Source organism: Notolepis coatsorum (assembly GCF_963971535.1).
Source record: "Notolepis coatsorum genome assembly, chromosome: 11".
Taxonomy (NCBI): Eukaryota; Metazoa; Chordata; class Actinopteri; order Aulopiformes; family Paralepididae; genus Notolepis; species Notolepis coatsorum.
The window spans coordinates 69,780,108-69,797,772 of record NC_140175.1 but is presented as its reverse complement, the minus strand read 5'-3'; the positions used below and the strand labels follow the sequence as shown (position 1 = coordinate 69,797,772).

The window sequence follows — 17,665 nt, the reverse complement described above, 5'->3', positions numbered from 1 at the left end:
GAGAAGTATGCATTCATTATGCCAACTTTGAGTAATGTTAAACCTTTTTGCCTCACTTGCAATTAAACAATTGCTGTTTTTAAAGGAATACAATGTTTAGTGTCACCATTACACAAGGCATGCAACTTTCAAAGAGTTCTGAAACAGCTAAGCAATAGTCACATGTATCTCAGCCAATCATTTTGTTGTCTGGTATAGAAATGGGCTCTACTCGGCTAGATTCGCCTGTTCGAATCCAGCTCACAGCTCCGGGGTTCTCACCAGCTTGGCTGGCCGTTCACACTAATACAATTGGCAGTATTAGAGGGTGGGAGAAGCTGGCGGGGTGGGTCCGGGTCGTTGTAAACAGCGACTCCTACAGTTCGGTCGGGGCGCCTGCTAAGCGCGGATAGGACTTGAGTGGGATAGTGTGATCCTTCCACACGCTACGCCCTCTCAATGAGAATCCGCGCTGCCAGGTGAAAAGAAGCGGTTGATTGGCTGGACGTGTGTCGGAGGAAGCACGTGATAGCCTCCACTCTCCCAGACCGACTGTGGGGGGTAAGTGCGCAGCGACCAGGAAGGGGATTGGGAATTGGCATAACGACTAACATTGGGATGGGAGAAAATCGGAGGAAAATGGAGGGGGGAAAAGATCAATTAAAAAGAAAAAAAAATGGGATAGAACGTTAGTGGTCTTACGTTAGTTTAGGAACAAAACATTAGATTTATTATGCTTATTATATCTCACACATATCTCAAAACTAAAATGTCTTATACAAATGTATTTGGTTTGAGAGTTATTTAGTTAATGAGTTAAATTATGTGTGATGTCATTATGATGTATATTATTTCAGGACATTTCTGGAATACAGCGTGAAATTATGAAAAAATAAATCATCCTTTCTTCCTCTCTCCTTCTCTCTCTCATATCTCTTCTCTTTCTCTCGCTCTGTTTCTCCTCTCATATCTCTTCTCTTTCTCTCCCCTCTCTCTTTTTCCTTTTATTTCTCTCTCTCTCGCTCTCTCTCTCTCTCTCTCTCTCGTGTCTCTTCTCTTTCTATCTTACCAGACAGAGGATGTTGAGTTTAGCCCATCTCCTCCAGACCGTCCTCCACATAATCCAGGTAGTTGTCAGCTACTTCCTGATGTTGGTGTTCATGACCTACAACGGCTACCTGTGCATCGCCGTGGCGGCGGGAGCGGGCGTGGGCTACTTCCTGTTCAGTTGGAAGAAGGCTGTGGTGGTGGACATCACCGAACACTGTCACTAACACACACACGCCAATCAGAAATACACACGCACACTGAACATTGGACACTCACACACACACACACATACATACACACACATACACACACTAGGGCTGGGTTCAAATCAAAAACATTAAATTCTGTCAAATTGCAGAGAGGATTTAAAAGATTTGCACAATGTTTGGAGAGAAGCTTGTCATATCCAACCTACTGAGGAATAACCTGGAACCTCTCATTAGGGTATATTAGTATATTATCTACATTTTTTATTAACCAAGCTTTATATTGATGCTTTATATTGATTACAGCTTGGTTACACACTCAAACAATACAAATACAAAATACACAACTAACACAAAAGAAAACAAGCATACCCACCGTGGAAAAACAACCATATTTACATACACAAAAAGCTACAAATCCCACATATTTCTCCCCTGAATCCCCACCTCCACCATGGTACCCCGCCAAACTGTTCTGTTGCTTTTATATAAAAACAATGAATCATGTCGCAGTTTTGTATAAATAGATGAATATTATTATTTCACATTTTTGGGACAGCTCGAGACTGAGAATATAAATGATCTGATGGAGTGTTATACATTGAAATAATTTGTATGTAATTTATATGATCTGAAATCTTCTGTCATTTAACCCTCTCACACTCGAAACCCTAGTATATAGGGTTCTCTCTAACCCATCCTGTGTCCTTCTGTCTGTTCAGTCAAGACCACCCCCTCCCTGCCGAGACCTAATTTACTTTCATTATAAACCAGGCCATGCATCTGTTATTTGAACATATATTTCCATCTTTTGCATTAGTACAATCATCTGCATGGGTCCAGCCTGTCAGTGCCAGGGTCAACTCTGAAATAAAGCACTAATTGCCCATTTGAAACTATAAGCCCAGTGGGCAAATACTTACTGATGGCAGTGAGATTAAGAAATATCAGTGACATCGATTATCGGTAAGCCCTGGTCATGGAAACCAGGTTGGTCCTTGTTTGACCCTGTGGTGCTAGCCTTGTTTGGCCCTGTAGTGCTAGCCTTGTTTGGCCCTGTAGTGCTAGCTTTGTTTGGCCCTGTAGTGGAAAACCTAGATAATGTCTCTTCTTACAGATTTCTTATTCCCTGCTCATCATATCAGACTCATAATATGACAATCAAGCAGGGTACATACTATAGCTCTACAAACATGGGGATGGCTGTAAGCTTAACCGTTAAGACCGATATGTTGCCAGTTTTATCCATGAGGAGGTTACAAACCAAAAATATCTGAAAATATCCTTTGATTTCTTCGTTTGATTTCACTCCCATCTGCAAACATTTAGTGGGGTCACCATTTAGCACTTTTCCTAATAAGCATTCATAATTCAATTGGGTACATAATATGGCGTTTGAAAGCACCACATAGGGCGGGGAATATGAATACAGAGTTGGTCTATAAACCAGGTGAGAGAGAGGCTCTGTGTGGGTTTATATTACCACCGTGTAAAATGTCCACTTAGGATCATGATTAGGAGTCGTCATATCGTCAATGTAGCCGCAGCATGTCACTCAGTCCAGGGGAGAACACTTTAAGACAGCTATTAGTCGACAGCTATTAGTCTTTATAGCTGTGGCTATATCACTGAGCCTTAATTAACTTAACCCTTTGCCTTAATGCAGGGAAAGACAGAGTAAGACTTGGAGTACTGGACAGCTGGTGTCTGTACTTAGGGATGCTGATCAGGTCTGCGACCAGCACAGGGCCCATATGTATGGAGTGTCTTTAGGTAGGAGTGCTGATCTAAGGTAATTTAGCCTCTTTTGTTATCATGAAGGTCATGTAACCTGACCATACATCTTAGATCGGGGGCATATGTCAGGGTGTAGGATTACGCAGGCAACCAGGGAATAATGTTTTAAAACTAAACTTGAATGTTTGGTTATGGAATGTAAGACATTGTCTTACATTGAGGTTTCCCTGTGTTTTAAGCGATGCTGGGATATCCCTGTGTACTCCTATTCTTCTAGGTTTGATCAATACAGACCTTGCTCCTACACTGAGGGTAACTGACTCAGGATCAGCCGTTTCAAACGAGTGTTTAGTGGTGAAGCCGTAACGTCATGATCTATTTTTAATCGTAAACTCTGCTGTGAAGTTTCAAACCGTGAACAGAATAAGAAGAATAACATTGAATAACACTCAATATGAAGTGGTTGGCAGTGGCACCAACCACGCTGTTGAATGGATTTATGAGAGCTTGGAACCTCTATCTTATTCTGTAGTATACTGAAGAGAAAACACACTTTAGTGCTGAAATAATCCCTGTTGTACTGTAAGCTAATCAACAAAGGAGCAAAGATGCTTTAGATAAAATGCATATAACTGTGGAAAATAGAGATGTTTAATTATCTGTGCAGATAGGTTGATTTCACTTTCACATGACATCACAATGCCCCTCGGCAGTCATTTTGCGTCCCTCCTCCTAGGTATTCAGTATCCTTCATTTACACATGATGTCACAATTCCCCTTGTGCAGCCAATTTGCATCCCTCTGAGTAAGCATTCAGTTTAATGGACCTATCTCAAACGCCGCCCTCTTTCGCAGCAGTCGTGATTGGAGGATCAAGAAAAGAGGGCAGAGTTTGAGATTGGTCAATTGCATTTGCGAACGTAAAATGACACAAGTGAAAACAACCCGTACTTCGATCGTGGATGCGAAATGGTGCAAGTGAAAGCAACCGTACGCCCTGGACAGTGTGAAAGACTTGTATAATCTCCTCCAGCCAGGACCTTTACATGGATGTGAGACCTGAGAACTGTACATGTCAGTCTCTGCCTTTTGCCATGGTTACTGGACAAATGTGACGTGTGATGTCCTTTTTTCTTTTTTTTTACTCAAGTTGACGTTGAATTGATTCTTGGGGTTTAATCTGGAAGCATTGAGAGGTGCCTAAAAACCGCTGCCTCCACAGTATGCCTGGAAACCTCTGGCTGAAGAAAAGGGCAGCTGTAATATGGGCCGTGTGCTCTCCATACTAGACCAGAGTGGTACATTGGGTATATAGATGGTCTCTCTCTTCCTCGTCACCCAGGTTGCAATTATGGAGAAACTGAAGTGTTCTTTTAACCCTATGTACCCTAGATGTGATGATTTTAGCTGTCACTGAAAAGATCAGACTTGGGTTAAGTTATTGTGTTTTAACAGATCGTATCTGTTCATGTGTGAATCCAACTTTCTACATGTGTGGCCAGTATCCGTAGAGCCCAAAATGGTGCCCCTAGTGTACAGAAACGGCACACAAAGAAATGAGCCTCCTATGTTGGGACTTGAACACAGGTACCACACTACCGACAGAAAACACATCGACAGCACAGGAGAAATAGATGAATCTTTATGAAGTAGAACTTAAAAAATATGTCACTTAGAGATTTTAATGTACCTTGTTAGTTTATCTATATATATTGTTCCTTTTTTTATTTCAAATATTTTTTTAGGTAAATGCGTTTAGTGGATGTTTGTTATTTGTTGCCTAATGACATTGTGCTACGCTGGAGGGGTGGAGTCAGATTCTGTACTGCTATCACCATGACAACCAAGCCAGACAAGGATCATGGGTACTTGAAGAAGAAAAAAAAACTAGAATTGCATTACGGCTGTTGTCGTGTTAAGACCTTTGTTTTTGTTTATTTTTTATGTGAAATTAAACTTTACATGGTCGTTTGAGTGTTGATATGTTTCATGAGCTTAGTGTTCCATGAAACCCATTAAAACTACTTTTTTAATGCATTGATGTCAATATGAAAATACAGCTGTTTCTTAATTCCTGGAAAACTTTACTTTTTTATCCGACAGCAGTGATCGTGCGGTAATTAATTAGTATTTATTCAAATGTTTTAAATGTACTTGACTATTTTGACCAAGGTCTACACACCCAAGCCAGGGACAGGGGTGTACTTGAACACAAATAACTATATATACATATATTATATATGTATAATTGATATGTATATAATATAGCACTATATAATTAAATTATGTTGTTTTATACTGTGTGCTGATGGTATATGCTTCATCCTGCTTGTGGGATCATGTATGTATGTCTGAATTTACACATTAACAAAAACAAACTTGACTTTTTAACCCTAATTCAGGTGTTCCTTTTGGAATGTTCACATCTCAAAATTCTATCCATCTCGCATATGATATACCTGAAAGGGTTAATGGCAGTCTCTAACAGGGAAAGATCCCATTCCATGTGATTTCTCCTTGTATCCTTTGGGTAAGAGATCTTACCTGCGCTACAAAGAATTAAAAAAATCACATTTTGTGCCTGTGTGTAAATCAACACCATGTGTCAAGTTATGTATTTGTGTGGATCATGCTTTTGTCTTCTGTACATTTGAATCGTTAAGGGCCAAACTACAAGCAGTGATAATCTGACTGCCTCTTCCCGTGTGGCCAGTGTGAAACATTACCTGGACTGTCTCTAGTCCACAGACATGTAGCATATACATATATTGTTATATATACAGTGCTGTAATCTTAGAGATTAAAATAAATGGTATCAGAAGAAATGTGTTTTGTCTCTTGTTCCACTTTGGTAGGGTCTGTGTGTCAAGACTCAAAGAAAGATGGGTGACTTGAAAGTGTTGTGTACATTAATAGTACAGTCATAGTTAAATCAGTAGACTGAGTACTTTCAGTTGATGTATCACATTCACACTACCTCAGTGATTTTTTAACCGACTTCACTGCTGCAAATAACCTTTTTATACATGAGGGTCCAGCAGAGCAAAGGATGGAGGCAACTACTGTATCTGTTCTTCTATAACTATCCTCTAAAGATAGTCGATTAATTAACTGAAAGCATACTTCATTGTCCCCATTCACACGGTGGCCATTTTGATCTTATGTCATACTCCGGTCAGGTTCCTTTCTCAAGGTAGGAACAAGGTAGGAACCTGAGCGTGACATCAGAGCAAAATGGCCACCATGTGAATGTGGTCAGTTGTCCTTGTGCTGATGGTGTTTAAGTTAATATCAAAGTGTTGATTTTCCCGTACCACCAACCATTAGACATTCTAATCTGTCTTGTTTGCACTTGTGTTCATTTAAAATATGGTTCAGTTCCCAATCCAGGTGCATCTTTTCTCTGCATTGGGATTTTAAAGATCCCCTTAAATCTATATTTAATAACCTTTCCTTGCAAAATTGTTCAATCAATTACTGAAAATGGCTTTGCAGCATCGCTACACCTTTACCCTCATAGAGAATGCAAGGATCTAGGAACAAACTAGCAACAAGCACCCATTGATATTTACCAGAAATTCCAAGTCAGCATATTGGACCACAGTATGTTTGACTATTTGTAAATGTAAATCAGATTTCGGGGGAAATACAGAGAAGTTACCTTTCCAGGGCAGGAATGTGTAGTTCTGTATGCAGTGAAAAGGTTATATGGAATATTTTCCCAACTGAATAAATTGGGTCCTTTAGAACACTGAAGTTAGAAAGCCAGCGGGAATTACCATTTCACCGTTAACGGCAAGGCCTGCAATTTCATTTACAAACCTATTGTAGGTGTTTGGTTCAGTGCCTCAAAATTATTTTGTTCAATGAAAAACGAGTTGCAGACTCAGCAAAAGTAAAGAAATCCCACTCCCCTGAAGTGCACCTTTTAATATCAAGTGGAAACGTGGCGACAGAGTGCGCATGCAGATTGTCAGATTTTTTTTTTTTTAATCTACTTTTTCTCCCCATCCCAATTTACCTCTCGTGCCAATTCTCCCTCCCCTGTCCTGATCGTTGCTCGCATATGCCCCCCACTGGCCGGTTGTAGGGAGGATAGAAGCCTTGCATCACATGTCCCCTCCGATACATGTGGAGGCAGCCTGTCACATCTTTTCACCTGCCAGCGCCGCAGCGCGGACTCATTTGGCGAGGAGTAACGTGTAGGAGGCTCACACTGCCCCAGCCATTTTCCTGACTTTGCTGTGCAGGCTCCCCAACCGACCTGTAGGAGTCGCTGTTCACAACGACCAGACTACTACCCTTCGACTTCCCACCCGCTAACTCTGCCAATTGAGTTAGTATGACGGCCGGCCCAAGCCGGAGGCAACGCCGACAGCCAGATTCGAACCCGGTGTCTCTTGCGTTGGTGACGAGCGCAATGTCCGCTGCGCCACCCAGCCGCCTTCTGTCTGACATTTTATGTTTTAGACTAGAGCACCTCCAATGCAGCAGTTAGGGTTTGAGTGCCTTGCTCAAGGGCACTTCAACAGTTAGGTATTAAGTGAGGGGAGAGCGTTTTTTCATCCACTTCCCGCACCGCCAGATTTCAACGAGGATCGTGGCGGCGACCCTCCGATTACACCCCTGCTTCTCACTTTTAGGCCACACCCCTGCCCCCAAAATCAATCTGTCAAATAATGTAGTTTAAAAAAACAAATATTTAATAGAAACACTGCTTTACAATTCAGAACCTGTCGATTCAGACAAATGAACAATATTCATAATGAAAAGATAAAGACACCCTCAAGACACTTGTCTGACCACAGGCAAACAAAGCTTATACTTGTCTTGTAAAAACAATCACAGATATAAGTACTGTACAGTACACACACACTGCGTTTAGAGAGGTGTTGAAGGAGTATTTCACACTACATCCCCCTTGTTCACTAAACATTTGAGGGGAAACGTACTCCACTCTTGTTAAATCTGAACGACTCAACATTCACACTCTGGTTCAAGTCACTTTCAATTCACTCAGATCAGGCTGGGTGTGAGTTAGTTACGTCCAAATTCAAATACTGGGAAAATGTTAAGCCTTAAGAGGGTTTTTCTTTTGTTACATCATTAAGATGTAATTGATTTCCGGGGCGCCCTCGTGGCGCATACCATAGTGCCTTGCGCACCTACGCGGCCAACCCGGGTTCGATCCCAGCTCCCGTCGTTATTTGTCGCATCGATCCCAGCTCCCCACCTCTCCTCCCGTTCGCCCTCTCCTCTGTCGGTCCTGCGTGACCAATAAAGCTGTAAAAATGCTATAAAAAAAAAATTATGTAATTGATTTCCAAGTGTAGTACAGCAGCTTCCGAACGACCTGCTTTAACATGGGCTGTGAAGGTAATCTGGGTGCTTCACCACCACTAGGCTGAGATCTGGGCAACCTTAGTGAGGTGCCGCCCTCTCCGTCCACACAGGAGCAGTCATATCCTGTGAAAAAATAGAGCCATCACGCACGCTCAGTTCAAGTCTGTCAAGAGTGTCCGCATTTCCACGCCATAGGTGCAGTCTGAGCACGTGTCGTTTCCACATCTCCCATTTGGTGGCGTATCTTTTTCCAATACATTAGCCTTGTTCCTACTATTACTGTGGCTGGCACAGAGTAATGCAGCTCGACATACAGCTTGGGCAAATCAAAGACGCTGGCCTCTGAGACATCCCAGACAGCTGTGGCCTCAATGACAACAATAACAAATTGCAACTATTCTTAAATGGTCTAGTCCTTAGGCACACACATGACCCCCAACACATTCCATAAGTGCAGTGGATAGACTACACAGGACCCCCAACACATTACATCAGTGCAGTGGAGACTACACATGACCCCCAACACATTCCATAAGTGGAGTGGATAGACTACACAGGACCCCCAACACATTCCATCAGTGCAGTGGAGACTACACAGGACCCCCAACACATTCCATCAGTGCAGTGGAGACTACACAGGACCCCCAACACATTCCATCAGTGCAGTGGATAGACTACACATTCCATAAGTGCAGTGGATAGACTACACATTCCATAAGTGCAGTGGATAGACTACACATTCCATCAGTGCAGTGGAGACTACACAGGACCCCCAACACATTCCATAAGTGCAGTGGATAGACGACACATTCCATAAGTGCAGTGGATAGACGACACATGCCTTTGGCCGCTCTTGCATTCTCTTCTTGTTTGTGTCACAGGGAGACTGAGAAAGCAGATCACTATAAACATCCTACTATTGAGAAATAATTGAGAATGAATGCTCTTAGCATTAGTAAGCGAATTGCATTTTATATTTACATTTTTAATTGACCGAATTCAAAGTGATTATGACCCCCAGCTCTGACGCAGCCTACATACAATTACATACACAGAAAATACATATTACTGTGTCACACCTGCTTTTGCATCATGTATTGTCCTCGGTACCGTTATCAAATAAAATCTATTCCTATGTAAATCCATCAGTCATCCAGTCCAGTGATTGGTCAGTTTTAGAACTGCAAGTTTCCAAACAGGGAGGGTAGAGTGTTGGGTTTGGGGTGTGGCTTGTAGCCGATTCGCTCGTTGATCAACTGTTCCCTCGTTTTGACGTCACTGCCACCCGAAGCTCCTCCCACCATGTCACTGGTCCCGCCCACTACATCTACCTCCTCTCTCTGTTTTTTACGGCTCTGAAGAAAGGGAGAAACAATGACAAAGAGAGAGAGAAAGAGACATGTTAAGTGTGGATATTGGATTTTAGCACTGGGGAAATTCTACGACACTGATGCTATATTTTGGCCTGGCATTGGCCCGATGATCAATCACAGTATAAATGTATCAGTGCATCCCTACCTCCAATATGATTGGTACTGTGATACTGGAACAGAACCCTCTTCCAACTCTTTCAGAACAATATGATTGGTAGGTAGTGTACTATGATACTTCAGAACAATATGATGATATGATTGGTATAGAATAGAATAGAAATACTGGGAAATGTGGCACTACAAATCTCTCACAGTAAACAGTAAATATTTGGGTAGACAAAAACAAAAGTCACGAATAAGAATAAAAATAAGCCTAAGAATAAAATACGGTCCGGGATATACATTTCCTATGTTACATTCTAATATAAAATATACAGTAAAAACATACAGAAATATACAGTAAGTGTAAAATTGTAAAAGTCGGAACATAGTGTTCAGTGATGCACAGTGATGCATTATAAAGTCTGATGGCTGTCGGAATGAAGGACTTCCTATATATATAAGGCACTATGGTACTGGAACAGAATCATCCTCCAACTCTTTCGGGACAATGTACTATGGTACTGGAACTAAACCAACTTCTCACTCTTTGATTCCTACATTATACCCCCAGCCCCAGGTAGAGGTTGTGGTGTTGCTTTCGCCTTTCAGAACAATAACCCCCAACTCTTTCAGGACAAGTTGATAATGTGTACCTCCAACTCTTTCAGGACAAGTTGATAATGTGTACCTCCAACTCTTTCAGGGCAACATGATTCGTATATAATCAAGGTAATTCAGGGCAACATGATTCGTACATAACCATGGTAATGGAACAAAACCAACCTCCAACTCTTTCTTGACACCCTCAAACTCCTCTGTGTCGTCCATCTTCAGTTCTAGACGGGTGGGTTTTCGGCGAAGCATCTTTTCCAACTCTCACTTTCCTCTTCCTCCTCTCTCCTCCGTCTGCTGCAGCACTCAGGACTGGCCAAGATGAAACACAGGAACATGGGGGGAAATAAATAGATATAAGCAAGCAAGGGGTGGACAAATAAGTACTTGTGTTCCCTTTGACAACCCAGACAACCTCAGCATTATGGATTGATTGATTGATTGAAAACTTTATTAACAGATTGCAGAATGGGTTTGATTGATTGATTGAAAACTTTATTAACAGATTACAGAATGGGTACAATACAGTACAGCTCAATACACACAATTGTTAAGGGGATGCAGACCAGAGAAAGACTTTCGTCTTGTTTACATCAGGGTCCCCCATTTTCAATTCATCAGGACATATATGACATACATGACATACAGATAGTCAGTACTGCTACATCTATACATTTATGACATAACAGATTTGCAAATACAGTACGGTTTGTGATACAGAAGGAGTCAGGAAAAGGGAGTATATACATTTGACGTAGAAACTGTACATTGGAGGAGGTTGGGTGGGGGGGGGTTGGGTACACTGGGATATTGACAACCATACTGGGTAATCTACATTGGAGGTGGTTGGGGGGGGGGGGGGCACACTGTATAAACAAGCAAAACTGTACATTGAGGGGGGGGGGGGGGGAGACACTGTACAAACAAACAAAATTGTACATTGGACTATTGACAAAACCATACTAGGTAAATGACTGTACATTGGCAAAACTGTACATTGAGGGGGGGGGGGAGACACTGTACAAACAAACAAAATTGTACATTGGACTATTGACAAAACCATACTAGGTAAATGACTGTACATTGGAGGGGGTTGGGTTAGGATATTTACAGGGGCCAGTGTTGAATTGCAGTCTCCCGTAGGTGTCCCTTGAGAGAGGTTTTGAAAGTGGGTAGTGATCCACATTCCTTTACAGCTTTGGGTAGGGCGTTCCACATTGATGTACAGTTCAGTACAGCTCAATACATACAATTGCAGACCAGAGAAAGACTTTCGTCTTGTTTACATCAGGGTCCCCCATTTTCAATTCATCATAATATGACATACACGACATACAGATAGACAGTACTGCTACATCTATACATTTATGACATACCAGATTTGCAAATACAGTACTGTTTGTGATACAAAAAGAGTCCAACGTGTTGCAACGTGTTGAACAAAAGAAGTGTCTTTAGTTAAAACAGACCAGGGCACATTTAATGACCGTTAAACGCAATAATAGATCAAGTAAACTAGCTAGCGGGTAAAATCGAACAAAAAAGTATCAACTCACATAATGTTAACATACAGACAGGTATGGTTCCTGGCTAACGTAGCTAACAGTTACTAAGTTAGTTAGCTAGATAAAATATCCAGCAGCCGGAATAACAACGACTAACGTTGGAGAAGAAAAAACAGCTTGGACACTTGCATCTTAAATATATGCGTCTGCGTGGATTTACTTACACTGTGAGAGTGTTTATGTTTATCTGAGCTGTGCTAGTTGGCTAGCGGCTAATAACACAAACCATCCGCCACAAATGTTACAGCAAGATGGCCTTCTGGGAAATGTAGTTTGTCTAAATTGTACCGAAGATGAGCTCCACTCAGTACGGCTCAATACACACAATTGTTAACCCATTCCCTGCCACCACTTTGATCATCTTATACCATTATCTGCCAGTACTGTAAGTCTATGGAGATGTTCACCTTCTTTGCAGGGCTATAACTTTTTAAATTGTATTGCTAAATTGACATTACTATGGCCCATTCAACATCGATTATCTATCGTTCCGGATGTAGGAACGTTTTACTTTTTCATTCACACATTCATACGATAATACCGTCTAGAGTATAAATATGTTTTTATCGTTTTCTGCAGTATTTCCTAGAACGTGAGATATAGACATAAATGCATATATTAGATTATCAAATGCCGTTTGATACCGATGCACGCTATATTAAAAATTTCAACTGTACATGGTCCTAAACGTTATGACTGATCATGCACGGGTGAACGGAGGGGGGGGGGGGGGTCGTTTATAATTCCGTGACCGACGTTAAATGATTTATGTAGTATGGGTGATATATTGATCAGAGCAGTTTGTATCGAAAATTATAAACAAAAACGCTGAAACTCACGTCAGTCTCCTCGTACCGTTGGGCGATGAGAGTGGAGCAAACAGATCCCAGTTATGTGGTGGGGATCGAGGCGATCCATTTCCGGTTTGTATATTACTAATACACGCCCAAATCATGTAGATTATTGAGTTATGGCAAAGATCCATATCCACGGTGTGTGTATTGAGTCCCGCGACGATAAACGAGTGGCCGGACGGAATAGGGAGACGCACCGGGATCACAAGAGATCCACTTCCGGTTGCAACTCGCCGATCAGCCACCAGGTGGCAGTATTGAAGCGTTGCAGAGTTGTGCTGGCTCACACAGCATCCGACAAGGCTCTGTGAGTGAAATATGAATACCATGGCGAAAATATGAAATTATGATCAGAATCACGTCGTACGCCGTTATTATTATTTTTTATTTTAATTATTTTTTAGCATTTTTACAGCTTTATTTGGCCACGCAGGACCGACAGAGGAGAGGACGAACGGGAGGAGAGGTGGGGAGGACATGCGACAAATAACGACGGGAGCTGGGATCAAACCCGGGTCGGCCGCGTAGGTGCACAAGGCACTATGGTATGCGCCACGAGTACGCCCCTGTACGCCGTTATTGGCAGAATTCGCATGAACTTGAAACCTGTCGTATGACGTTATTGGCGGAGAAAGGGTTAAGGGGATGCAGACCAGAGAAAGACTTTCGTCGTGTTTACATCAGGGTCCCCCATTTTCAATTCATCATGCCATTTATGACATACGAATCGATATACAAATATACAGTAGGCCTACTGTTTAAGAGACAGAGATCATAAAAGAAAATATATACATTCGAGGGGGAAGAAAAAAACTGTACATTGGAGGGGGTTGGTTCCTAATTTATGCAAATGACATGTCATCAGCTTGTGACTGCAACTTGTTCCTGTTTGTGGACGACTCAGCCCTGCTGGTCGGTCCGCGTGTATGCTTTTACCAACGCGTTTGTGTTTCCGGGTTCCCGTTTTGCGCTCTAATTGGCAACTGACCTACACGCGTACGCCCCCCTCGCTATCGCCTTTGGGGCGTGAGATATGAAGACAGATTTAACTGGGTATAGGAAGGAAGTACCATACAAGCCGCAAATTGAACATGCAGTGAGTCTGCGACAACAACCCAATAATAAACACTCGAAACAGCTATTACCAGACAATTACAACAGCAGTGGTGCGGCAATATTGTCACAAGGGAAGATGAAATTACATACCTAGGTTCCATCCTAGAGGCTAATCTTTCCTGTGACAAAATGGCATCCAATGTAATAAAAAAAGTCAACCAACAAACTCTATTCTTGTACCGGATCTCCTCTCTGGTAAACAAGAATACCCTGAAGACTGATTGATTGATTGATTGAAAAGTTTATTAACAGATTGCAGAATGGGTACAGTACAGTACATCTCAATACATTGTTAAGGGGATGCAGACCAGAGAAAGACTTTCGTCTTGTTTACACCAGGGTCCCCCATTTTCAATTCATCATAACATATATGACATACATGACATACAGATAGACAGTACTGCTACATCTATACATTTATGACATAGACTCTGGCAGGAGCACTCATTCAAGGGTACTACGACTATGCTTGCACCTCATGGTACCAAAGCACCTCAAAGGCGCTAAAAACTAAATGACAAACATCACAAAACAAACTGGTCAGACTACTGCTTGACCTGACTCCTAGAACCCACTTCACCCCTGCCCACTTTGACAACCTAGGATGGCTTAGAATAGACGACAGAGTACAGCAACTTGCAATGGGCCTGGTCTACAAGATACACTACACGACTAAGGTACCCATGTACATGTCAAAATACTTCCCAAAGGTCAGTGAATACCATGACCACAACACCAGAGGGAGCTCCACAAATCATGTTAAACCCAGATTCGGCTCAAACAAGGGACTAAACACGTTTCGCAATTATGCCACATCAATGTGGAACGCCCTACCCACAGCTGTAAAGGAATGTGAATCACTACCCACTTTTAAAACCACTCTCAAGGAGCACCTACGGGAGACTGCTATTCGAAACTGGCCCCTGTAAATGTCCTAACCCAACCCCCTCCAATGTACAGTAAATGTCCTAACCCAATAATACACAAGACCCTCTTCTTGGGACCAAGTAAGGTTTCGTCGATAATCCAATGTACAGTTACCCAACCACCTCCTATGTACAGTTCCCCCCCACCCCACCCCACCACCACCTTCAATCAATCAATCAATCAATCAATCAATCAACCAATCAATCAATGGTGGGTGGGGGGTGTCCAGAAGCACATTCACATGTGCTTCTGGACACATTCTGTTTTCTGATTTGTTTTTGTTGTTATTTTTTTTATTTAATTTTTTTACTGTTGTAATTGTGATGAAACAGTCGACTTGGTTTATTTTTTTATCATTTAATTTTTTTTGTATTTTCCTTCTTTTCAGTCTTCCACATAGGCCATTGTAAAATCCAGTACACAGGGTGGCGCTGTGGGCCCCCTTTTCTTCTTTTGACCCGGAACTAGCTACTGTGTTTCGTTATTGTGGTTCCTCTGGTTCACTCTGTTAACAACGCGGCTATTTCGTGCATTGGTAAAGTACTTTAACTTGTATTTAAGTAGTTGAATTAGCTTTACAGAGTCAGCTCGTAGCTATAACTAATGTGTAGAGAGGAGTTTGTTTGCGCTGTTTGACACTTGCTCGTTATTGTATGTATGCTGCTTTTGGGCCAGCTAAGTAAGTCAATGTGATAGCTAGCTAACTAACCAGTGTGTCTGTTTGTATATGCGTGTCCACCTCTTTCATTCTTGTATATCTTTCTTCATCCATTTGAAATGGATGGCTCTGCCCTCTTTTCAATTCATCATATTCATCACGTAGCCTCCGACTTCACAGTCATTGATATTTGCACATTTGGAAAAGCTATTTCTGGTGGGACTGACTAACACTGTGGTGGGCCACCACAAATAAATGAACGTGTGACATACACAGAGCCTGAGGACAGTTGTGTGTGTGTGCGTACAGTTCATGCATGTTTGATTGATTGATTGAAAGCCGTATTAACAGATTGCAGAATGGGTTCAATACAACAACTGCTAAGAGGATGAAGACCAGAAAAATACTTTCATCCTGTTTACATAAGGGTCCTCCATTTTCAATTAATCAGAAATATGTGAGGGAGACAAAGCCAGAGTGACCACAACCTCCCTGCAAGCCTCCTCGCTCTACCTGCATGTAGCTTTGTTCTTAGTTTTTCTTACTTCTAAAAATGTAAATAAATACAATTCTCTCCTTTCCTAGATCCTAGTAGGTGTGCACTGACCAGGGAGCAGCAGCGAAGATGTCTGACGACGATGATGCTCCTCTTGTCAAGAGGTCCCGTATCTACTATGGGAGCCTGGAGGAGAAGGAGAGGGAGCGTCTGGCCAGGGAGGCGGCAGGAGGTGGATCGGGGGGAAGAAGGGATGGAGTCAGAGCCGGCATCGAGGCCGGACACATTAACATCTCCTCTGGTAGGAACTAGTGAGGGGAAGTACGGCTCTTTGAAGGGAGCCAGGGCTCGTGACTCCGTTCCTATCCAAGAGCCGTTCATTCAATCTTCTTTATTGCAATTTGAAAATTCATTGACATTTTCCATGACATCAAGCATACAAACACAATGATAAATACAATAAATATACAATAAACAATACAATATACAACAAGTGCAATCATAATAAACAGCTATGGACAGGGTAATAGTATAAATACATAAATATAGGCAATACAATTTGACCTGGATATAAAAATCTGGTAGCACTTTATAATAACACCCTGTTATAATACATTTATAAGGTATTTGTAGATAATGAACTAATCATGAACAAACCATTTATATACATTCATAAATGATTATTAAATCATTTATAACTATATTTGTATACCAAGGGCGGCTAGGTGGTGTAGTGGGCAAGGCACTCGCCACCAGTGTGGAGACGCTAGGATTCGCGTGTTCGAATCCAGCTCTCCACATTGTTTTCAGTTTAGCTGGTCGTCCGCAGTAATACACATTGGCCGTATTACGGGGAGGGAAAACTGAAGGGTGGGGATCGAACGTTGTGAACAAGCGACTCCTACAAGTCGGTTGGTGCGCCTGCGCAGTAGAATCAGGAAGTGTCGGGGGCAGCGTGAGCCTCCCACGCGTTACTCCTCGCCACTGAGAGATCGAGCTGCGCAGGTGAAAAGATGCGACTGCTGTTACCTCAAGTACCGGAGGGGACTTGTGCTATGTATGACTTAGTCCACATTGCAGCCGGCTTGTGGGAGGCAAGAAACAGCGTTCGTGACAGGGGAGGGTTGAATTGGATGATACGAAATTGGGATGGGAGAAAATATAGAAAAATGGGAGAAAAAGTGGATAAAAAAAAACTATATTTGTATACCATTTACAAAGTATTTATAACGCATTAGTGGATAATGAACTAATCATGAACAAACCATTTATATACATTCATAAATGATTATTAAATCATTTATAACTATATTTGTATAACATTTACAGATTAGTTCTACATTATTTATAACTCATTATCAACATTGTTTGTACTTGATTTGTTCATCATTAAATAATGTTGTTTAATGTGTAGTAACACATTTGTAGATGCTTTGAAAAATGGATATGAAAAAACGACTATAGTGTATCCATTTATTTTTCATGTTCAACAAATGATTTGTTAAGACATTCATAAAACATTTATAAATCATTTGCTGATGCTATCGTGGGGGGCAATCTAAAGTGAAGCCTATTCATCATTAACAAGTGTCTAATACAGTTAATTATTTGTTTACTTTTTCATCACATGTTACAAATGTTGTAGGC

At 41.7% G+C, this 17,665-nt stretch overlaps 3 protein-coding genes across 4 annotated transcripts in view; 2 read left to right on the top strand and 1 right to left on the bottom strand.

Moving 5' to 3' along the window:
- slc31a1 (solute carrier family 31 member 1) overlaps window positions 1-5,788 on the top strand; it is a 74,341-nt gene extending 68,553 nt beyond the window's left edge. Inside the window, exon 5 of the mRNA XM_084324244.1 lies at window positions 1,052-5,788. Coding sequence (XP_084180370.1) covers window positions 1,052-1,253 — 202 coding nt within the window. The 3' untranslated portion in view covers window positions 1,254-5,788. The remainder of the gene's footprint in view (window positions 1-1,051) is intronic.
- A 1,866-nt stretch (window positions 5,789-7,654) lies between these two features.
- On the bottom strand, window positions 7,655-12,218 carry cdc26 (cell division cycle 26 homolog). Of its 2 annotated transcripts, none has more exons than XM_084324090.1 (3): window positions 12,132-12,218; window positions 10,574-10,714; window positions 7,655-9,670 (listed from the first exon to the last, which is right to left on the bottom strand). In XM_084324090.1, exons 2-3 carry the CDS (start codon window positions 10,652-10,654, stop codon window positions 9,491-9,493), a joined length of 261 nt encoding a protein of 86 aa, XP_084180216.1. In that variant the 5' UTR covers window positions 10,655-10,714; window positions 12,132-12,218; the 3' UTR covers window positions 7,655-9,490. The 2 variants fall into 2 exon arrangements, with proteins under 2 accessions (XP_084180216.1, XP_084180217.1); XM_084324091.1 differs by lacking the exon at window positions 12,132-12,218 and adding an exon at window positions 11,959-12,116.
- Window positions 12,219-15,352: 3,134 nt separating this feature from the next.
- prpf4 (pre-mRNA splicing tri-snRNP complex factor PRPF4) overlaps window positions 15,353-17,665 on the top strand; it is a 29,574-nt gene continuing 27,261 nt past the window's right edge. Inside the window, exons 1-2 of the mRNA XM_084324328.1 lie at window positions 15,353-15,399; window positions 16,108-16,319. Coding sequence (XP_084180454.1) covers window positions 16,148-16,319 — 172 coding nt within the window. The 5' untranslated portion in view covers window positions 15,353-15,399; window positions 16,108-16,147. The remainder of the gene's footprint in view (window positions 15,400-16,107; window positions 16,320-17,665) is intronic.